This window comes from Canis aureus, chromosome 38, assembly GCF_053574225.1.
Source record: "Canis aureus isolate CA01 chromosome 38, VMU_Caureus_v.1.0, whole genome shotgun sequence".
NCBI classification, from domain to species: domain Eukaryota; kingdom Metazoa; phylum Chordata; class Mammalia; order Carnivora; family Canidae; genus Canis; species Canis aureus.
In genome coordinates this window covers 4,007,454-4,030,763 of record NC_135648.1, presented here as the reverse complement: position 1 = coordinate 4,030,763, position 23,310 = coordinate 4,007,454, and the positions used below count along the sequence as shown (strand labels likewise).

General features: G+C 42.3%; 1 protein-coding gene across 2 annotated transcripts; it reads left to right on the top strand.

The window, feature by feature from the left end:
• The first annotated feature begins 13,665 nt into the window (after positions 1-13,665).
• CCDC190 (coiled-coil domain containing 190) lies at positions 13,666-22,201 on the top strand. 2 transcript variants are annotated; one of them, XM_077886575.1, is made up of 5 exons: positions 13,742-13,944; positions 15,004-15,202; positions 19,893-20,019; positions 20,289-20,856; positions 21,718-22,201. In XM_077886575.1, exons 2-5 carry the CDS (start codon positions 15,007-15,009, stop codon positions 21,781-21,783), a joined length of 957 nt encoding a protein of 318 aa, XP_077742701.1. In that variant the 5' UTR covers positions 13,742-13,944; positions 15,004-15,006; the 3' UTR covers positions 21,784-22,201. The 2 variants fall into 2 exon arrangements, 1 of the variants encoding a protein (XP_077742701.1); XR_013373994.1 differs by lacking the exons at positions 15,004-15,202; positions 19,893-20,019; positions 21,718-22,201 and having other exon boundaries at positions 13,666-13,944; positions 20,289-20,427.
• Positions 22,202-23,310: the final 1,109 nt, after the last annotated feature.

Sequence of the window (23,310 nt, the reverse complement as noted above, 5' to 3'; positions counted from 1 at the left end):
ATTTAGGACAGCCATGTCTGCTTAGAAGTGTTCTTTAATTTGTCTGTGAAAACTAGCTGTGTGCAGATCGTTCCATAAATGCATTGTCAAATTATGAAAGTTAAAGCGCAATAATGTTTGAAGACTGTAAGTGATGGTGTATCATGTTTGTAATAAGATAAACACTTTTGTCTTTGCTTTATCTTGTTAGGGAGCTTATATGTCAGTGTTTAAAATGCTGTTTCGTATAACAGGTGTAAAATAAATTCTGTAAAAGCGTAATGCAGAAGCTAGCCATGTAGATTGGTTGGTGCATGTAATGAATCCTACAGCTTCATTGGAATGATGTGATGCTTTGGTTTACTCTCAAATGGCTGTTTTTAGGAGTTTGGTAGGAACAAGGCTTTTATTTTATATATATATATATATATATATATATATATATATATATATATATATAAATTTATTTTTATTGGTGTTCAATTTGCCAACATATAGAATAACACCGAGTGCTCATCCCATCAAGTGCCCCCCTCAGTGCCCATGGAACAAGGCTTTTAAAACTGGATTTTGCTTGAAAATGTGAAGAATATCTTAATCTTTAATCTTGATCATATGCAGAACAGTGTTAACTAGGAACCACACATTTAGGTTGAATGCAATATTCCATTTATGTAACTGATGCTTTGGAAACATTAGTTTTTTTAAAGATCAACATTTTTTTAAGAGAATTGCATAAACATGTTGCAAGAGGATTCTCTTAAAAATGAAAATAAATCCTGCCTAACCACAGCAAACCTGCCTTGGTCTCCACAGTACCATTGGAAGGTCACATAAAAAGTGGAGGCTTTTGGTTCTATCCCATGATTCCATGGGATCTGTAGAATACTGAATTTCATACAAAGCAGTCAGTTAATGGTATTTACTCTGGTCTATATGAAAACTGATGGAGGGGCACCTGGGTGGCTCAGTAGTTGAGCATCTGCCTTTGGCTCAGGTCATGATCCTGGGGTCCTAGGATCAAGTCCCGCATCAGGCTCCCCGCAGGGAGCCTGCTTCTCCGTCTGCCTATGTCTCTGCCTCTCTCTCTCTTTCTCTCTCTCTCTCCCCCTCTCTGTCTCTCACGAATAAATAAATTAATTAATTTTTAAAAATGGATGGAAATTGAACATTCGGTAAATGAGAAGAAAGACTTTACCTTAAGATTCGTAAGCTATTAGGAAACTGCTGGCCATCAGACAACCTTTGAAATGTGAGGAAAAATTAAAGTTGGCTTTGGTCATAACTTTAAACACTTTATCCATGGTCTTTGTGGCAATTATGAATCCACTGGCCACCTTAGGGGAAAAAATAGGATTGGCTTTAAAAGTACATCATTGCTCATTCTAAGTCCTAAGTCATCTTGGGTCAACCCACTTATCCATTCCCATAGGCTATTGAGAAAAGTCATGTAGTTGGTGTCAGTACATGTCTATAGTTTCCAATCTAATCCTTATATGTGTTCTTCAGAGTCATTTTTCTCATTCTTACTCAAATCCCTCAAAATCCTTGCCATTCCATAAACTTGGCAGCCCACCAATTGAGCCCACCTTGATGTTAAGCATGCCATCACATTCTGTTTCCATTCTGTCTTCCAATAGATGAGGTTTCTGTTTCCCAGGGTGAATCTGAGTAGGCAGTAAATACAGCAGAGGAATCACCCCAATTCTAAGTTTGCCGACTTAATTCATAGTTTGATTGCAAAATCTAATTGCTGGTTTCCTTGAGCCACTTTTTATATTTTTTCCAGGGGTCTTAGGCTCAGTTAAATGACTTCCAGAAAACAGGCTCAAAACCTCTGAGACCTAAATTCCTTTCTACTCAAAAAAAGATCCTAAACCATACATATATTTTTGTGTGTAGACATTGTTCAACTAAAGGCATAAGTGTTTATTAACTAAAACATATACATATATACAAAACACCTGTTTGTAAAAATTGGAAATAAAAAAACTGAGTAACATTGACCCAAAAGAAAGGGCTCCATAGGGCTTCTTTAAAATTCTCCACCATGGTTTGAATCATGGCCCCCAAAATGATGTAAGTCCTAATGCCTAGTCCATGTGAATGTGACCTCACTTCAAAATAGGGTCTTTAGAGATGTAATCAATTTAAGATGAGTTCATAGTGAATTGGGTGGGCCCTAATCCAATGTGACCAGAGTCCTTATAAGACAAGAAGAGACACAAAAGCAAACACGGAAGGAAGAGAGCCATGACAGCATGGACACAGGGATCACCAGGACTCCACCACAAGCCAAGGAGTGTCTGGAGCTACCAGAACCTGGGAGATTCCTTCTCCAGAGGCTGAGGAGGGAACATGGCCCTGTCAACCCCTCCATTTCAGGCTTCTAGCCTCCAGAGCCTTGAAAGAATAAATTTCTGTTGTTCTAAACCACCCACTTGGTGATGGCAGCCCCAGAAAACTAGTAGAGTCCTCTTGAGCACTCAGAGCAGGAGAGGAGCGGTAGATGTCTAGTTTTGTAGGTGGGGTGGATACTACAGGACCATATCACTACGGAGATCCACACACTGCCTCACGTTACCCATTAAGCAGATGCGGAGATTAGGAGTGTATTAGTTCAATAACTCTGTGTACTTTTTCCTTGATTCAGGGTGACCACAACTGTTCTGTTATCACTCTGTGATGAAGGCTTAAGTCTCATTACCAGAAATAAGGAGGTGTTATCCAGTCCACTTCCCTCACCATCCCATCCCCACCAAAGAAACATGTTCTGGGCACCTCACCGCACCCCTTCCTCCCTGGTAAAGGCTGCTGGGTTTCAGAAACCCAACAAGCTCACACATTATCTGTTCTAATATAAAACAGAAAGATGAAAGATAAAACTTCAGCAATAAATCAAGAATGAGCCAGGTGAGGGGACATGATAGGGGAAAATTAGTCAACTTACCACTAATATGGGATAACCATTATAAGCATGGATATACCCTACAGGTCACGGTTTTCCCAGCTCAAAATATTAATAAGACAGTTGGCATTACCTTAAAAACACTCTCACCTTCTCAGTTTGATAAGAGAAGAACTAAAGTCCTCTTGGCTGTTGATTAGTAGGAAAATTAAAAGTTTGAGTTGTGTAAGTTTTCAGGGGAGATTATTTAAGTTGCTGGCTACTTTTTCCGAATTAAGTTTTAATTCAGCAAACATGTATTGAACACTTATCGTGAGTCAGGCAACCGGGGTGCCTACTGAAGACACCGAGAAGTTTTTCAAGGCCCTTCTCTCAAGGAATAGGCACACCAGGAGGAGAAATCAACAAATCATTAAAAGGATACTGATATTTAAAAAAAAAAAACTGTAATAAAGTGTAATAAAGGCTCCTGCTGGAGGGCGTAACAATAGTAGTAGTAGTAATAATAATGTCAAATAAACTGTATGTTTTACGTGCATTAAGGGAGGAGAGAGAAAAGTGTGCTTGGTTCCCTCTGGAAAGATAAAGGGCACCGGCCTGTCCTGTTGGCACACCCCTATTCCTCCAAGGAGGACAAAGAGCCAAGGGATGGAGAATGGGTCAGCAAGGGAAGAAACAGTCTGTGCCAAAACCTGGAGCCTCAAGAATTCATGTCGTCTTTGGAAAAATGCAAACAGCACGGGGAGCTGCGGGAGAGTAGGAGATGAGGCCAGGGCTGTGCCTTGAAAATGTGCGCGTGAGCCTCATTCTCTGAGGCAGGTGTTTTCAAACTGGTGTCCGTTAACACAATGGGGGGATTTTGAACTTGTCTGTAAGAAAGCATGCGTGCGTGCGTGCGCTCTGCTTCGAATATGATCTAAAACAGTTCTATTAACATATTCTGACCATCTGGATAAACCACCTTACAAGAGAGGCACTGCCAGTGATTTTAGACTTTGCATTTGCATTTATAATAACGTTTGTACCAATTAGTGCCTATCTGATCGGAGCCTGTCACATAGTGAGAGTGGTGAGCGCTCGGTGACTCTAGGCTGTCTCTGTGTAGTAGCATCCGTGGTCTCCTAGCATACATCTCTCCTTCTTCCCAAGTAACGAAACCCCGAACCCAGCTGTCCAGAAAAATAAAAACAAAAAAGAAAAAACAAAAATATTGCCCAGTCTTGCTTGAAGCTAGCTCAAGTTCAAGTCAATGAATTGTAAGCAGAAATATCTTATGGCAGCTTCCGGGAACCTTTCTTAAAAGCGAGGTGATTTTTCTCTATAATGTCTGTAAGGTTAAATTTGCGACTGTGTTCTCCAAATGTCCCATGTCCTCATCGATTCCTAACCGATTCCATTAATTACTGATATAGGTGAATTAACGTTTTCCACTGGGATTTCAGATGTCTGTTTTTTTTTTCTTCTACTCGCTTTAAATTTCACCTTATACATTTCAAGTTCCCATGTTGGGGAGCAATATTAAAATATTTGAATCGGGGGATCCCTGGGTGGCGCAGCGGTTTGGCGCCTGCCTTTGGCCCAGAGCGCGATCCTGGAGACCCGGGATCGAATCCCACATCGGGCTCCGGGTGCATGGAGCCTGCTTCTCCCTCTGCCTGTGTCTCTGCCTCTCTCTCTCTCTGTAACTATCATAAATAAATAAAAATTTTTAAAAAATTTAAAAAAAAAGAATCACTGGAAAAAAAAATAAATAAAATAAAATATTTGAATCATCTCAGTGACCATCATTTACTAGAGAAATTTCACATGACTTCCTCATGTCCATTTGTATTTAGATTTATAATCATTTTGGTGCCAAGTTGCACTCTTAAAAAAAAAAATCCAGCCTGACAACTCTTGGCTTTTAATTACAGCATTTAGTCACTTATGTACACAATTCCTGATCTATTTGGACTGAAATTTCCATCTTGGTTTGTACTCTCTGCTTTCCCCATCTTTCTCCCATTTTAGGTTCATTGTTTGTTTTTTTTTTTCCATTTCCATTCTTATCCTGTACTGGTTTGTAAATCATACTCTCTTACATAATCCTTTTAATAGTCATCCCAGACATGATGGCATGAATCTTAATTTATGGGTATGTCATGTTAATCAGGGTCTTTACCCTTCTCTGGTAAAGGCTGCTGGATTTCAGAAACCCAACAAGCTCACACATTATCCATCCTACCCCTTTGAAAGCTCAATGCTTTATTATGGTGCATTAAATATTTTATTTTCCAAATCTCGGTTTTCTATAGCCTTTATTCATTTAGATGTGCCCACATATCTACTACTTTCTCTGCCCTACATTCCTTCCTGGTCCTACATCTAGGAATGTTTCTTTCTGCCATAAGTACATCCTTTAGAATTTTATTTAGGGCAGTACAGACTCTGCTTTTTGTTTATCTGTCTGAGAATGTCTTTATTTTACCACATACAGAATTTTAGGTTGGCACTTACTGTCTTTCAGGATATTGAAGATACTCCACTGTTTTCTGCTTTCCATCATTACTGTTGAAAACTCAGCTAAAAATGTACTGATCACTCCTTTGAATATAATAAGTCTTCCCTCAATCTGGCTGCCTCAAAAAAAATTTTTTAACTACTTGTTATGGAAAATTTTAAAACATGTTCCTAATTAGAAAGACTCATCCAATAAACTCTTTGTGCCCACATCCCAGCTTCAACAATTATCAACACTTTGCCACTTTTGTGTCGCCTCTTCCCACACATGCAGGCTCTTATGCACTTGTTTTAGTATTTTATTTCATTTTTACTGGAGTCTTTTCGAACAGATACAAAATATCAGCTCATGTCTTTTCATCTGTAAATACTTCAATGTGTACCTCTAACTGATAAGGACTTCATTAACGTAAGCACCCCCCATTATCACAACTAGTAAAATTAGCAAAACGCCTTAAATCTTCGAATACCCATTTTCGTTGAAATTTCCCACTTGTCCCACAGGTGCTTTTCACAGTTGGTTTGTGGAAATCAGGATCCAAAGAAGCCCACACATCACCTTGGGTGCTATTTCTTTTAAGACTATTTTATTACAAGTGGCCCTCCCTTGGGTTTTTCTGTCCTTGCTATAGATTTGTCAGGAAAACCAGATAATTCTTTAGAGAGACCCCCATTCTGGATTGGGCTTTCTCAAGTTGTTGAATCATTTCTTCACATTTCTATGAATGGTCAGTCAGACCTAGAGGTTTGACTAGATTTGGGTTAAATATATCTTAGTAAATATATTTCTTCGGTGTATTCATGGTGAATAATATGCTTGCTTTTCCCTTTCTTAGGTCTCTAAGTGTGAACCATGAGCTTAAGGAGTGTTGGCTGATGCCTCCATTCTGAAGTATCCCTCGACCTTCCACCGAGGATGTTAGTACCACTGAGGACTTGGCGTAGGTCCATGACTCCAATGGAGGTTTTTAAACGATGGTTTTCTGGGGTGCCTGGTGGCTCAGGTCATCATCTAAGGGTCCTGGGATCGAGTTCTGCTTTGGGCTCTCTGCTCTGTGGGGAGTCTGCTTGGGATTCTCTCTCCCTCTCAAATGAATAAGTAAAATATTTTTTTAAAAAATTTTATTTATTTACTCATGAGAGACAGAGAGAGAGAGAGAGAGAGAGGGAGGGAGAGGAAGAAGCAGGCCCCATGCAGGGAGCCCAAGGTGGGACTCGATCCTGGGTCTCCAGGATCACACCCTGGGCCAAAGGTGGCGCTAAACCGCTGAGCCACCCAGGCTGCCCCAGTAAAATCTTTTTTAAAAATAAAATAAAATGGTTTTCCTACTGCTATCATTCCTTCTGATCTAGTAGCTCCAAGACTTCTAAAAAAAAACCTTTCCTTCATCTACTCTTTCATCGCCCTGAAAATATAGTTTATATAGGAAAGACAGTGTAGATGCGTGATCCTTTCCCTTTGTTAATTTTCAGGGTAGTGAGTCCCTACCTAAGCCACCTCCAAATATAATTGATCTGTAGAAACTTTTCATAATGATTCTTATGTCTTTTTTTTAAATCAGCTTTATTAAGGCTTAATGTTTGTCCAATAAAATTCACCCATATTGAGTACACAGTTTGAACAATTCTGACAGATGCAAACATCTATGTAAACACATCACGATCAAGATTAGAACATCTCCAGGACCCCCAGGAACTTTTCTCTTGTCCTTTCAAGTCCATCTGTGTTCCTTAGCTTGGCTCCAAGCTGCCTCTCTGTCTGCTTTCTATCACTTTGTTTACCTTTTCTAGAATTTTCTATAAGTGAAGTCACCCAAATTTAGTCTTTTGTATGGTCATCTTTCTCTTCACACAATGCTTTTTTAGAGTAATCCATGTTGTTTCATGTATCAGTAGGGTTTGTTTGTTTTTGTTTTGTTTTTTATAAATAGTTTTTTATTATATGAACATATTCCATTTTATTTCTTAATCCACAGTTTTATTGGACATTTCATCCTTGCATGAAGTAGGTCAGCCAAAAACTCAAAAGGACTCCTCTGCAGATCTCTGGGCCCTCTGCCCCCACCAAGTATTTACCTCCTGTCTGGTTCTGTTTTATACATCCAGCCACCCAAGCCTGCCCAAACCCCATTCTCTGGATCCTCAACTCAAAGAGACAGTGGAATTCTGTTTGAGTGCCCCCTTCCTGCACCACAGCCTGGAAACTGCATCCAGGTACTAACGTGGGGCAGTCACAGAGTTCACCTTGTTTGTATCTTATCTCCAGGGGATCACAAACCTTCATTGCCTATCTTCCAACATCTGAAAGCAGTAGTTTCATATATTTTGTTTAGTTTTCCAAGTTTTAAGGGAGAAGGGCAATTCTCATAAAAGTCCATCCTTCATGGTGAAAGCAGAAGTCTCTTGCATCTTTTTGACAAGATTAAATTAGGTTTTTTTTTCAATCAGCTTTACTGAGGTATAATTTATATACTTTAAAATTCACAGTTGACGTCTACACGTTGTTGGTTTTGACAAATGTATGCAACATATAATCACCACCTCTGTCTCCCCCAGAAACTTCCTCATTCCTTTTTTGCAATCAGTCTTCATCCACACCTCTCAACCTGGGCAACCAGTTATCTAATCTCTCACTACAGAGTAATTGCATCTGTCCTAATATTTCAAATGTGTAGAATCAGTTTCTCTTTTGTATCTGGATTCCTTCACCAGTATCATGTCTGTAAGATTTATTGGTGCCATTATATGTGTCAATGTTTGGGGTTTTTTTTTATTGCTGAGTACATGTTTTCATTTCTTTTGGTTAAATAACTAGGAATGGAATTTCTGGGTCATGTGTAAGTATATGTTAAATTTTATGGGAAATTGCCAAACTCTTCTCCAAAATAGTAATACAATTTTACATTTCCAGCATCGATTCATGAAAGTTTTAATTGCTCTGTATTATCACTAACACCAAGAGTGGTTTTGATGCCATTTTAAATTTAAATTTAATCTAAATGTAGAATAGAAGGTAGACATCCTTGCCTTGTCTGTGATCTTATAAGAAAGAATTCAGTCTTTCACTATTAAGCATGATTGCTAGTCATCAGTTTTTCATCGATATCTTTTATGAGACTAAGTTCCCTCTTGGTCTTTGTTAAGAGATTTTACCAAGAAGGAATTTTGGGTTTTGTCATGTCTTTTTTCTTTATCTATGGAGCTAATTATATATTTTTCTCTTTTAGTCTGTTAAGATGATGAACCACATTGATTTATTTTTTAATGTTCAATCACCCTTGCATTCTGGGGATAACCACATTTGGTCATAATTATCCTTTTTACATATTTTACATATTTGATATGATAGACCATATCTACAATCCTTCATATTTATGATCATGAAAAATATTGTTCTACAGTATTCATTTCTCATAACATTTTTTTCTGGAAATATCTCCTTTTCAATTTTCTGGGAGAGTTTCTGTAAAGTTCATCTTTATTTCTTCCTTAAATGTTTGGTAGAATCACCCAGTTTACTTTGTGGGAAGACTTTAACTACAAATTCAGTTTCTTTCATCTGTAATAAGGGTATTTTGTTGATCTATTTCTTTTTAAAGGACTGGCATTTAGATTTCAGGTTGTACTACAAAGCTGTGGTCATCAAAACAGTGTGGTACTGGCACAAAAACAGACACATAGATCAATGGAACAGAATAGAGAATCCAGAAGTGGACCCTCAACTTTATGGTCAACTAATATTCGACAAAGGAGGAAAGACTATCCACTGGAAGAAAGACAGTCTCTTCAATAAATGGTGCTGGGAAAATTGGACATCCACATGCAGAAGAATGAAATTAGACCACTCTCTTGCACCATACACAAAGATAAACTCAAAATGGATGAAAGATCTAAATGTGAGACAAGATTCCATCAAAATCCTAGAGGAGAACACAGGCAACACCCTTTTTGAACTCGGCCACAGTAACTTCTTGCAAGATACATTCACAAAGGCAAAAGAAACAAAAGCAAAAATGAACTATTGGGACTTCATCAAGATAAGAAGCTTTTGCACAGCAAAGGATACAGTCAACAAAACTCAAAGACAACCTACAGAATGTGAGAAGATATTTGCAAATGACGTATCAGATAAAGGGCTAGTTTCCAAGATCTATAAAGAACTTATTCAACTCAACAGCAAAGAAACAAACAATCCAATAATGAAATGGGCAAAAGACATGAACAGAAATCTCACAGAGGAAGACATAGACATGGCCAACACACACATGAGAAAATGCTCTGCATCACTTGCCATCAGGGAAATAAATATCAAAACCACAATGAGATACCACCTCACACCAGTGAGAATGGGGAAAATTAACAAGGCAGGAAACCACAAATGTTGGAGAGGATGCGGAGAAAAGGGATAGAATGTGAATTCTATCCCTTACACTGTTGGTGGGAATGTGAAATGGTGCAGCCACTCTGGAAAACTGTGTGGAGGTTCCTCAAAGAGTTAAAAATAGACCTGCCCTACGATCCAGCAATTGCACTGCTGGAGATTTACCCCCAAAGATACAGATGCAATGAAAAACTGGGACACCTGCACCCCGATGTTTATAGCAGCAATGGCCACGATAGCCAAACTGTGGAAGGAGCCTCGGTGTCCATCGAAAGATGAATGGATAAAGAAGTTGTGGTTTATGTATACAATGGAATATTCCTCAGCCATTAGAAATGACAAATACCCACCATTTGCTTCAACATGGATGGAACTGGAGGGGATTATGCTGAGTGAAATAAGTCAATCGGAGAAGGACAAGCATTATATGGTCTCATTCATTTGGGGAATATAAATAATAGTGAAAGGGAATAGAAGGGAAGGGAGAAGAAAAGGGTAGGAAATATCAGAAAGGGAGACAGAACATGAAGACTCCTAACTCTGGGAAACGAACTAGGGGTGGTGGAAGGGGAGGAGGGCGGGGGGTGGGGGTCAATGGGTGATGGGCACTGAGGGGGGCACTTGATGGGATGAGCACTGGGTGTTATTCTGTATGATGGCAAATTGAACACCAATTAAAAATGTATTATTAAAAAATAAAAAAATAAATATTTGCTTTTTAGAAAAAAATAAAATAAAGGACTGGCATTTTATGTCTTTCAAGGAATTTGTCTTTTTCATTGAATTTGCCAAATTGTTGGTGTAAACTTATTTACAATATTCTCTTATTAGCTTTTTACTGTCTGTAGAATCTGTAGTGATGTACCTCTCTTATTTATGATATTGACAATTGCTGTCTTTATTTCTTTGTGGTTTTTTTTGTTTTGTTTTGTTTTGTTTTGTTTTAAGATTTTCTTTATTTATTCATGAGAGAGACATGGAGAGAGAGAGAGGCACAGACACAGGCAGAGGGAGAAGCAGGCTCCACACAGGGAGCCCAATGTGGGACTCGATCCTGAGTTTCCAGGATCACACCCAGAGCCGAAGGCAGGCGCCAAACCGCTGAGCCACCCGGGCTGCCCTCTTTATTTCTTTGTTACTTTTTTTTTTTAGCAGTTAGACCTTATATCCCTCAGAGTCATTTTATGTATGTTTGTTTTGCTTAGGACTCATTGAGCTTCTTGAATCTGGTACTCTGCCTGGCTGATGCTAGGCTAGCTGCCTTGTTTTTCTGGACTTCTACCTCTGTCTCCTCAACTCAGGAATCCATGCCTTGCTGCTTTTCCCTGCCCTGTGGCCTGAAACCTCTTCCCAGGCAGTAAGCTGGGGCAATAAAAGGGATCGCCTGGTTTGTTTCTGCTCTTTCAGAGACTGCCATCCTCTCTACCTGATGTCCAATGGAACAACAAAAAATCATTTCATAAATTTTGTGTCTGATTTTTAAATTGTTTCACATAAAAGAGTAAATCTAGTTCCTATTCCTTTGCTAGAAACCAGAAACTAACTTTTATTGTGCACCTACTATGCACAAACACTTTTCATTTATCCTTTCATTCAATTCTGTTAGAAGTCCTATGCTGAAGATACTCTGAACCCTTTTTACAGATGAGGAACCAGGGGCTTTGACAAATTAATGAATAAAGCCATATACTCTATTAAATGACAGAATTATTTGATCTCAGTTGTCTTTGACTACAGAAGGATGCTCCCTCCAGATAAAAAAGAGAGACAGGAAAGTGCAGAGTGCAAACTAATAAAATCCATTCTGTAAAATTTATTTTAATCATAACCACTTTAACGAGCAGTTGAAACCCCCCCCTTTCTCTCAGAATGCAATGTAAGAATGACAATTTTAGGGATCCCTGGGTGGCACAGCGGTTTGGCACCTGCCTTTGGCCCAGGGAGCGATCCTGGAGACCCGGGATCGAATCCCACATCAGGCTCCCGGTGCATGGAGCCTGCTTCTCCCTCTGCCCATGTCTCTGCCTCTCTCTCTCTCTCTTTCTCTCTCTCTCTGTGTGTGTGTGTGTGTGTGTGACTATCATAAATAAATTAAAATAAATTAAAAAAAAAGAATGACAATTTTACATTTCCAATCATTATCTTTGCTGGTTTTCCTTTCTTGTCTTTTAGTGACATTGTGGGCATATTCCCCACATTCCTGGCCATTCTGGTTATAAAAAGGCCAGTCCCCTTAGAAGTTCCAATCTCACATACAATTTAAACCCTTCCCCCACCAGACTCCAAAGGACTTGGAGAGGGAGTGGGATGAACTAACTGCTTTATCATTCTTCCTTCTCCAACACCTTGGGGTGGAATGGGGAATGTGGTCTTGTTTTGTATACTTCTCCTGTTTTCTTAATATCTAATCCCCCTCCCTGTCTCCTCAATATCTAATCCCTTCCCCGGTCTTCTCCGTATCTAATCCTTCTGAGGTTGTGGGATCAAAGGGAAACAGAAGAGGCACAGCTCTTCCTATATAACTGTTGCTTGTGTGACCATTAGTAATCTTGTCCTGACCAGTGATGTTCTATGTTTTCTGCTGTCCTCTGCTCTTACAAGGTGTTTTCATGAGGAAGTTCTCCTTCAGTCAGATCTCTCTGTCCCTACTTCCTGTGGCCCCACCTGAGGTTCAATGCTCACTCTGGTGAAGTTATTACCTTATTTGACCTCAAGTCTTCCATGGTTTCTGCTTCCTTATATAACCCCTCTGCTCCTTCACATGGGGCCAGGAAACTACTCAGGTCCTCTTTGGAACTCTCAAAGGGCCAAGAGGGAACTAGGGTGGGTTGGTCACCATTCCCTTGCACTCACCACACTAAGGCTCATTCCTATCCTCCAGCCTTGGATTATTTCTGCAAGCCTCCCTTCTCAGCTCTCAAGATGACATGGAGTAACCAGCTTTTCTAAGAAATCCCTCACCATCATGAGTCCTGGTGGCAGCAAAGGGCTGGAATGGGAACTCTTCTATGGTTCTGTTGGTCATCAAGTCTAGCTGCGGAGTGAGCTGCCAGTCTCTGCCTGTGTAGGCACTCCATTCTCTACGATGGTGTTCTTGGAACCCCACCCTATTCATTTAAATACTGGAGGTGAGAGAATTACCTGTGGGAAGGCTGGAAAAGGAATTACCTCCTACTGAGAGAATAAATAATGGCCTTCCCTTTTCCTCTCCCCGGTAATCTCCTTATAATAGCTTGTTAGCTAGGTGATGACTGTGGGTAATAGGGACTGTTTAGCTCTTCTCAGTAATCTCTGGGGGGATTAATAGGCCATACAGCTGGCAGGTCTCTTTAGACTGTAGCACAAGAGTGCCTCCTGTTTTCTGATGAAGCCCCAGGCAACAGTAAAGATCCCACTTAATATTCTGCTCTATAACCAATAGTTCAACTGGTGTACAGCAGTTGCCCAAACTCTGATCACAAAAGTTGACTTAAGGTTCATTGTACCTAATTCTCATGTCACAACAGAAAATCTTAATAAGCTCTGAAGTACACAATATGGATAGAAGCCTGAGAAAAGTGAGTATGGTGTGCAAGAATGCACAATTTAAAAAAAAGATTACTCTCCTGCACAAAATGTGCACAATCTCACTCTCCTCACCCCACCTCCAGGAAAAAAAAAAAAAAAAAAAAAAAAAACCAGAAAACAAAGAACGGTCCATTCTTTTGGGGCCTGGCCTGATTTCTAAGAAGTCAGAATGAGCATGGTAGGTAGGGGGAGGGGTGGGATGACAAATGAGGTGGAAAGAGAGAAGGGGGTGGGGAAGGAGAGAGAATGAGAACACAGTAAAACAATCCTTGCTTTCATTCTTGGCTCCCATAGACACAGCCCAGAAGGAGCACTATGGGTCCCATTAGGGGACTGCTGGACGCTGGCAGGCTTCCTTAACTCACAGAGCTATTTAGAGATCTGGGATTGGTGCCCGTGTCCAGGGAGTTAGCATTCCTGCCCAGGGGAGGTGGCATGGGAGAGAGCTTTCAAGAGTATTCAACATTCTCCCCGACAGCCTCTTCCTCCCCACTCCCTAACACCAAACTCCTAAATTTCCTGAAGAAAAACAAGCTCATTAATCCAGACTCAGCCTGACATAGCAAAAGATACAAGCAGCATTCTCATGGTGAGAACTCTGGGTTTGTAGGTAAGTGCTACTCACCTGTCCTTTAAACTATAAAGCAAGCTGTCTTAAAAGGTCTTTCTGGGTCCTGAACTAATCCTCCCTTTTAACACTGAGTTTTTTCCTGTATTATTATCACCAAAGCTCCATCAATAGCAATCCATTTATATCCTGGGGGCATGTTCTGAAATAGTATTGCGAAGGACTCAAAGAAGAGGAAGGTGCGTCCTGCCTATGCATGTGAGAGTTCCCAGGAGGAGGAAGCCAGTGTGGGCTTGGTCATCAAGGTACAAGAAGGGTAGAGAGGACCAGAGGTCTGAGAAGATAGGTGAGCATGTCCAACCCAACTGGGCTCACTAGTGCTGCCCAGACTGCTGGTTTGGGACACCTGCCTTGTTTTGTGACCAGTAGGGTCCTACCCTTCCCATGTTTGAAATGTTGACTGATTTAGTGTGTATTATTAGACTCTATAGTCACAAATCTGAAAGCCCCTTGGGAGTGGGAATGGTGACTTGGTCACCACGACTCTCAGCACTTAGTGTAGTACCTAGGACCTGGTAGGCTACAGGCTGCATGGACCCATTCATTGTGAATGAATGAACCAAAAAGGGTCCCAGAAAATGGCTCTGTCCTAAGTCCCAGATCCTCTCCAGACCCTTGTGCAGGCTTTTTGGAAACCTCTAAGGAATTGTGGAAGAGACTCTCTTATTAAGTAAATAATGCCTTGTATAAGTGAAGTGTTTCTATTGTTTCTCTCCAAAGAGTTGTTCATATGCTTGATCTTTATGGCAATCTTATTGGGACTACATAGGGAACCTACCATCTATCGCTATTTTATTGGAAGGACACTAAGCCTCAGGAGAACAATTTTACCCTCAATTCTCTATGTCACCCTAGGAATTCATTAGTAACAGGGCAAAATTTCCCAATGGTGTGACTTCATCTGAGTGGCCAGCTGTGGTTTCAGAAAAACACAGGATTCAAATATTGAAACCTGATTAAAAGCCAATGTTCAGAGTCCTCCCATCTTTCTCTATCAGGTTAGTCATGGTGTGTGAGAGACTCTCGTATTATTGTCTGTAGACCATGAAGAGGATGGAGAGACACATGGTCATGGGCCCTCTGTATATGCACTTTGATTTGGAGAGGAAGAACACCAGGTGGGCAGAAGCCAGACTCAGCCAAAGACTGCAGAGATTAGAGCACATCTGCCTGTACCATATGAAGCTGCTGACCCAGGAGCAGAGACAGCTCCAGAAAGAACTGCAGAGGTTGCAGCAAGGTGAGGCCTCCGGGATTAGGGAGAGGCAGGCCAGGGCAGCAAGCCATCACCTGGCTGAGGCCAGAGTGGCATCCCTGCCTCAGGACAAGGGCTCTTTCAGAGACCTGGATATCAAGGAAGCAAGAACTTAACCCGACCTGGATTTGAGGCTGCCTGCCCTCCCACCACCCTCCTCCCTGGGTTACACAGCTTCCCCCAGCAGCTCAGCAGCGAGGCTTTTTGAGCTAATACTTCTCAGGCTTCCAGTTACTTCTGTGTTTCAAATGAGCTTTTTCTTGCTTTAGACCTTTGTTTTCTTTTTACATTATTTTCCATTCTGCTTTCCTTTCACTACATCTGGGTTGATTTGGTTTCATCTCTATGCTTGGTCAGCATTGATTGAGCAACTGTTAATGTGCATGTCACATTAAGAAAGGGAAGTTAAAAAAAAAAAAGATCCCCAGGATTAGCAACCACAGATCAATATCCTCATACTGACAGCTGTCCTCTGATGGGGCTGAGCAAGAGCATCTGGCCATTTTCAACACTCGCCAATGAGATTGAGGCCCTTCCTACCTTCTGTGCAAAACGAACTTCTCAATCACCTTCCTATGTGTGTTCACACTAGAGCCTACAGATTTTGCTTAGGTCAGAAAATTTCAAACAAGTAATTGTGTGGTATATCAGTACTGTGTTTTCTTGGACTCTGAAGGCAAAGACCCAATATTTCTGCTGTTTTCCCAAAGAGACCTCTTTACCTGTAAGCCATGTGCTCATATTCTTTATAATAATGTTCTTCCATAAAACCTCCTGTCTCCAAATAACCCTTTCCAAGTGTATACATCACTCAGAAGACCATCCAATTTATGGAGATAAGTAAGTAGTTAAGTAGTGATAATGAGAATAATGTAAGCTAAAAAACTGGTTCTGGTTAGTAGCTACTGATCATCATGGAACAAAGGACTACAGGGTGGTGTCCAGAATCTTGGACCTTCCAGAGCTGCTTACACCAGTCAAAAAAAAATGGGGAAAGAAAACTCCTCTATTTGATGATCCCATTAAACATGGTGGCTAAGAACACAGAATCTGGACCCAGACTGTCAGTGTTGAAATCCTGATTCTCATTTACTAGGGTGAGGCCTTGGGGGGCTCACTGGACCAGTCTGTGCCTCACTTGCCTCCAAGTTAAATAGAAATGATGTTCCCCACTTCATGGAGTTAGTTGAGGATTTAGGCACTTGGAACAGTACCTAAACACACAATAAGTGTTAGGTAAATGTTTACTCTGATCACTTAATCAATCAATCAGTCAATCAATCAATAAAAGATGGTTACAGGATTAAAACTTCTACTGCTAAAAAAACTAAACTAAACTAAAATAAAATAAAATAAAACTCCTGCTTTGTTGACAACTGCAAACTAGCACTGGGTGTTATACTATATGTTGGCAAATTGAATTTAAATTTTAAAAATAGTTTTTTTAAAAAAAGAAAGAAAACCACAAACTAGTTGTATGATTTGTAGAAACTACATCCATCATTAAAATAATTAGATTTTGCTTTACAACAAAATTCAGCACAGAAAGGACCCCCCCCCCACCCCCCCAGCTCTGGGAAACTATAGGCCCTTCTCACTAAAGGCAGGTATCAGGACTCAGAAGCTCTGAAAATGCTAGAGCATGTTCCAGAGGAAAGCCAGGTGTCGTATTCAATGTAAATCTGTTTAGGCCTACACAGCTAATATATGGGTGCAAGAATAAAGAGTAATGTCCAAACAGCTGGCCTGGGAATTATTTCCCACAGCTTTGGGTCTGAAGGAGGATTCTGAGCAAGTAGCTGAACTTCTCTGCTTTCTATTTCCCTGTCTGCAAAAATGGTTAAAACAAACTCCAATGAGCGCTCATAGACTGGAAAAGAACCTTAAAAGCCATCTAATTAAATTCCACTTCCATTCTCAAAAGGACACTGAAGACCATATACCTACTTCCAAGGAGAGGGGTGGGGGAGGTATGCAGAAGGCCAGGCCCGAGGTAGCTGGTGTCCTGGCTGAGTAGCAAGTTTGCCTCAGTGGCAGGTAGTGTGGGAAAGTCTGGACCAGGAGGCAGGAAACTGATTCAGCGGCCTCCGTCCCTCTGTCCTTTAGAAAGTCATATTCTTTCTGAGCCTCAGGCTTCTTGACAGTACAATAAAGGGAAAGGGGGAGGGGGAATAAGGAAAAGGGGATGAAATAATATGTATTACATTTCAGTATTTATCAGGCATTGCACTAGGCAGTATTTTTCCATGATTCATTTACCAAAATTGTTACTGAGATTCAACTATATGCCGGTTGGTGGATTATCTAAAATGCATATTCCCAGTCCTCATCTGTAAAGATTTGGATATTCAGGTTGGGAATTAGGCTCAAAAACCCACATGTTTAACTGAGGCGATACTAAGGCAGATTATTATGGGACAGGTATTTTGTGGACCAGACTTTACAAAACAGTATTACAGCCACTCCAATAGATGCGGGATTCTAAATATTAAAAAAAAAAAAACAAAAAAAAACAAAAAAAAAACATGATCCGCTTCCTGTAGATGCTCACGTTTAAATTGGAAGGTAGCTGTGCTTGTGAAAAATTATGATAGATGCTAATTGCTGGGACGGTCAGTGGTTGAGCGTCTGCCTTTAGCTCAGGGCATGATCCCGGGGTCCCAAGATCGAGTCCCACATCGGGCTTCCTACAGGGAGCCTGCTTCTCCCTCTGCCTCTGTTTCTGTGTCTCTCATGAATAAATAAATAAAATCTTAAAAAAAAAAAAAAGAAAATACTAATTGCTAAATTAGAGTTATTTCCAAAGTAGGGCAGGAGCATAAGAAGATTCCTATGTCAAAGGGCCTCAGGTGAGATCTCCCAAAAAAAGCAGTGTGCAAGCAGAATCCTGGAGGAGAATGGGGCAGGGGGCAGCACGGTTTGCATGGAGGACACGTGGGACACACCCAGGCCAGAGGGAACAGTATGTACAAAGGCGCCGCATGAGCATAACTTGCTCCAAATAGTCCAGTACTGAGGAGGGTGAGGGGCGAGGAGAAGGTGAGGCACGGTGTTGAGGCAAGGCCGTATGGGCAGTGTCTCCGCTCATGGAGAGTTCCATAGGTCTTACAAAGGAGTTTAGTTTTCACCCTCCAGGGTCTGGCGGTGGGGAGATGAGATGACATGTTCACCCTGGCTGCAAGGTTTAAGAGAATCCCCAAATTCAGACCTAAACCAGAGGATTGGCCGAGTGAAGAGAATGAGTATTTTGAGATATTTGGAAAGTAGAATCGTCAGAGCTTTGCGAGTAATTATATGTCCAGGGCCCAGAGTCTATTGCCTGGCACAAAGTTGGTTTTCAATTAATCTTATTGAGTGGGACAGCTGGACACATCCAGGTGCCGTGTGTCCACAAGGGAACACGGAGGACAGATGTAGTGTCAGGAAAGTTATGTTCATTTCTGAGCCTGTTGACTCAACAGGGCCAAACTGCAGAAGAATGGCCTGGCTGGGAGAAGTAGCTTAAAATCTCTCAGCTTATAGGAAACAGATGAGGTTATTACATGGAAAAGACACACACACACTCAAGGAAACAACAGGGGAAGAAGGGCTCACGAAAGACAGTCTCCTGTCTTGACTACCTCGCAAAGAAGTGATCAGATGAAGCAGTGTTAGGAGTTTAATGTGAGTTCCAGTCCCCTTATCTGGTCATATTCCCTCTGCCTGGTGCCTGCTGACCCCATGCACATTCAGGGAACTCACTCCCAAACCAGTGCAAGACTTTCAACCCCAAGTCACCAACTCCTGAGGTGTCCTGAAGGCTAACAGGGTCCTCCAGAGCAGCCATGACTCCAAGATGCTGAAACATTTACTCAAAGAGTGAAAAACCCACTTAATCGTACCCGGCAGTTGCAACTCCTGGGTCAGGCGAGTAGGAGGTCACATAATTGAGGTGAATGAAACAATAGGGCACCATCTCTGGGTATCGCCCACGCCCAGTTATTTTGTCTTGAAAACACAATGCTTGCCAAGTAAGACATTCAAACAAAACCTCCACGGGCCTCCAGCCAGTTTCAACCTCTAATCTCAGTATTTCTCTAAATCCTTGTTAACATGTTCTAGGTCAACACTGGGGAGCTGCTGTAAGTTTTTCTGTCTTCCCCCGTCCTGCCAAATCCATCTTATGTGTATGCGGTCTGAGAGCGTTTGTACGTTGGTTCTCTGCCCAGAGAACAAGTTTCCAGTCCAGAATCCTTTCTGTTCTTCTCTTACTAGGTTAGTTTTTAGGGTTTCCGTCAGAGAGAACCACTAACTGGCTGTCTTATTTATTGCCTTGTGGTTCTGGAGGCTCCAAGTCCAAGATCGAGGTGTCTGGGGGACTGATTCGCTCTGAGGCTCTAAGGGAAGGACTACTCTCAGGCCTCTCTCCTTGGAGTACCAGTGGCTGTCTTTCCCCTACATCCCTTCACCACTGTCCTCCCTCTATCTGTGTCTCTGTGTCCCAATTTCCCCTTGTTATAAGGACACCAGCCATGGATTAGGGCTCCCCCTAATGACCTCCTCTTAACTGGCCTATCTCCTTAAAGGCCCTATCTCCTATTTCTACAAGTTCTGAGGTGCTATGGGGTTAGGACATCTACCTATGACATTTGGGGAAAACAGAATTCAACCGGTAACACTTTTTATTGACTCAAAGCAGATATTATCAAGAAAAAACTCTCCTCTTATTTGGGGAATGAAATTCAGAAGAGACCAGAAGATGTCCTTGTGCCCTCACCACCAGGAAGGCAGAAGCACAGAGTTCCACAGGCTAATAAAGTTAGGTGAGAAAATGCTTACTACCCTCATGGGGATGCTACTGAATCCTCCTTCCCACTTCACCTCCCTGAATCATCCTCTCCCTAAGAAAATGCTGTCTTTCCTCCTTAAGCAATGAAACACTTCCCCATAGCTTGACCACCTCCTTCTCAGCCACTTCATCACCTCAGCCAATTAATTCCACACCAAACGTGACCTAACAACTGGGAAATTCCAAATATGGGCCTTGTTGCTGGCTTTCACAGATCTTTCTTCTTTTTACCTCTTTCCCCAGAGCACTGGCCACCAACACGACCCAAGAGATATATAAATCCAAGACACAGGTGCCTCCTTTCCATCAGGCTGGTCTAAGGGACTCCGTGAAAAGCAAAGAACAGTCACTACCTCCAAACTACAAGGCTTCCCACTTCACAGCCGAGAAGACACAAGCCCAAGAGAAAGACTGCCTAAGGCCCCCGAAGGGCAAAGAGTCCAACAAGGGCATCTCTACTCTGTGTCAGGATGGAGATGTCTCCACCCACACTGTAGATCAAGGCCCCGGTTCCAGCCCAGCTGGCGAGAGTGGAAGAGCACACGTTGATGAGGCCAGGTCGGAGGATGCCAGCCTAAAGCCAGACCCCCAGGCCGGGAGACAAAGCCCCCTGAACCCCAGGGAATGTGCAGGAAATTGGAAAGGCGAGTCCACAACACCTACCTTCTCAGAGCTGTTTGCGAAGGTCAGAAACGCCCACTACCTCCGGCACAGGGTCCCCCCCGAGTCTGAGAGATTGCTTACTATCGGGGAGATATTCGGGCACGAGGAATCCTTGCAGCCCAGGGCAGCCCAGGAACGTGAGGACACGGTGAGCACCCTCCGGCCCTAACCACCCAGGTAACCTCACAATAACGTAGATCGTACTTGCTAAAGGGATGCGTTCCTCAAGAAGCTGCAGAAAGTAGTATATAATGTGTGTCGATTTTATTTTAAACCCTCGGGCCTTTTTTTCCTTTTATGGGGATAGAATCTTTCACTGAACGAGCAAGACGGGCATATGACAAATGAGGGGAGAGACGAATCTTCTGAAAACGCTGTAAGCGGTGCCCACGTGTTGCTGATGCCACCAATTCTGTGCATCTCCACTGATGACTAGACTTTTCCCCGAAAAGAAAAATATTCGGGGTCTTGCTTACTTTGGTCGCCCCTTTTCTTATAGGAGGTTCTTACGGTGCCACCTGCTGGCAAAGGACAAAGGTCTTCTGTCCTCACTGGAACGGTGGGCATAGGAGCATTCTCGGAAATACGCATCCTCGTAGGTGCTAGAAATAAAACCTGCTCCCTGAAAAAAAAAGAAAAAAAAACCTGCTACCTGAAGGGCAAGAAAAAAATAGGATTTTTTAAGACTACCAGGCTTGCTCTCGTTAGGGTGAGAACAACGCTCTTGCTGATTTCTACATCCTAAGCAGGAACAGAAGTCCAATGTTTCTTTGCGATTTGTAAGAACACTGTCATTTCTGATGGGTTTTTTTTTTGCAACCTATTATATTTTAGAGATGTAATATATTCTTGGATCTCACTGAATTCATTAATAAGTACTTGTGAAAAGCACTGATCTGTTAATTATTTCTGGAGTAAATTGTTCATCTTGGTAAAAAAAAAAAAAAAAAAAAAAAAAAAAACCCAACAAACAAACACCGAAGTCTTTCCTTCCTTCCTTTCTTCCCAGGTGGCTCCACTTTGGTTTTCTCATTCCTGCTTTCTACCCACTCAGAGCACACTTTCTGGATCCTAATAAAGGAAGAGTAAACAATTTGTATCACCTCCTCCAACATTTCCTCCCCAAGAAGCAAAGCAACCGAGGAAGGCAGGCCGGAGCCACAGGAGGGATTCACGGACACTTACTTTATTCCCACGGGCCCAGGCCCCAGCTAGCAGGCCCCACAGTGTAGAGAGCCCCCTGCAAAGTGCCCCAGCCCCTTATTGTATGTCCTTCCTCCTTGTTTCCTGCCTAAACCCTGTCTGTCTGCATTTCAAGCATGCTCCAAGGGGGAGTTTCCCAAAGGATCTGTCTCACTCCTCCAGGGCCTTTCGTCCAGGCCAAGCCACTGGGGATGTGGCCTCAGCCTGGGCCCTGCTCCCTGCGTGCCATCAAGCCCCCACCCTGAGCACACCTGTGTTGCCAACTCAAGAAATAAACATTCTGCACGGTCCTCGCTGTGACCGTGCTTGTGTCTTCACAGGTCAGAGGGGCCCAGGCCTGCCTGGCCTTCCCACTCCGGGACCTGATACACCCTCTTTAAAATGACGTGTCCTGCGCTGCCCCAAAATTGTGCATTACGAACCTTCCATCCACACAGATTTCATGTTCTTATCATTTAGTCCAATATGTGTTCCTCCTTCGATACAACAGATGAGCACTTTTATTGGCACCACTCAACGCAACCAGGCGGGAAGCTGCTGCGGGGGCCGTGGCTGCCCTAACTCATTATGCCCTAAAGGACAGGGCAAAGCCCTAGTCTTCCCGAGGCACACTGAGCTCCAGGACGGCTTGCACCGAGTCAGCTTCAAGTCATTCATTCCTCCCATGGTCCCCCCCGGGGGATCAGTGTGCTCCCCAAAGGAGCACTGTTCAGAGACAATCTGGCGAGGTGGTTAAAACACCACTGTATTAAGCCTTTGCAAAAGCCTCTGAAGGGTAAGAAATCGGTGAGACAACTGCTTCCATTTTACAGAAAAGAAAAAAATTGAGGCTCACGATAAGCAAAATCTCTAAATGGTAATGTGAATGAGGACCAAGGGCCAGGATACTACTTTCCTGTCCTATCTTCTCTCTCAGAAAGCCGGGGGTGGGGGGCGCTGACACAATGTACAATGGCTTATGCCCTCATTTTCACTTTGAAATACTTTCTTACCCTATAACTGAAAATCGTATGCAATAAAATTAAAAATAATGAGAAGGAAAAACTCATACTTCAATTTTGAGGGAACCTGACATTTTTTTACTACATGCATCATTAATTCAGAGGTGTATTGAGGAAGCAGTCTTCCCCATTTATACCCCTTCCCCCTGCCGTAAGGGAAAGGGGGCTTTCACCTCATCACCTGAACCCATCCAGCGGGCAGGGAATCCACGCTCCACCCGGAGGCAGAGGCATCTAGAAAACTCTGAGATGGTGGCTCAGCCTGTCACCCAGGGTCCCATGGTGGTGCAGGCTGCTGAGAGGGACCCCAAAGTTTCCCACAGCCCTCCATGATTGGGTAAAAGTTGTGACAGCCCCTCTGAGGGTGAAGGCAAGGCAGAGGGAGGGGAACTTGAGAG

Coding starts and splice junctions, on each gene's coding strand:
- CCDC190 (XM_077886575.1), top strand. CDS start 15,007: ATGAAGAGGATGGAGAGACACATGGTCATGGGCCCTCTGTATATGCAC. Junction 15,203..19,892: donor ACTGCAGAGGTTGCAGCAAG/GTGAGGCCTCCG, acceptor ATTGACTCAAAG/CAGATATTATCAAGAAAAAA. Junction 20,020..20,288: donor CCACAGGCTAATAAAGTTAG/GTGAGAAAATGC, acceptor CTCTTTCCCCAG/AGCACTGGCCACCAACACGA.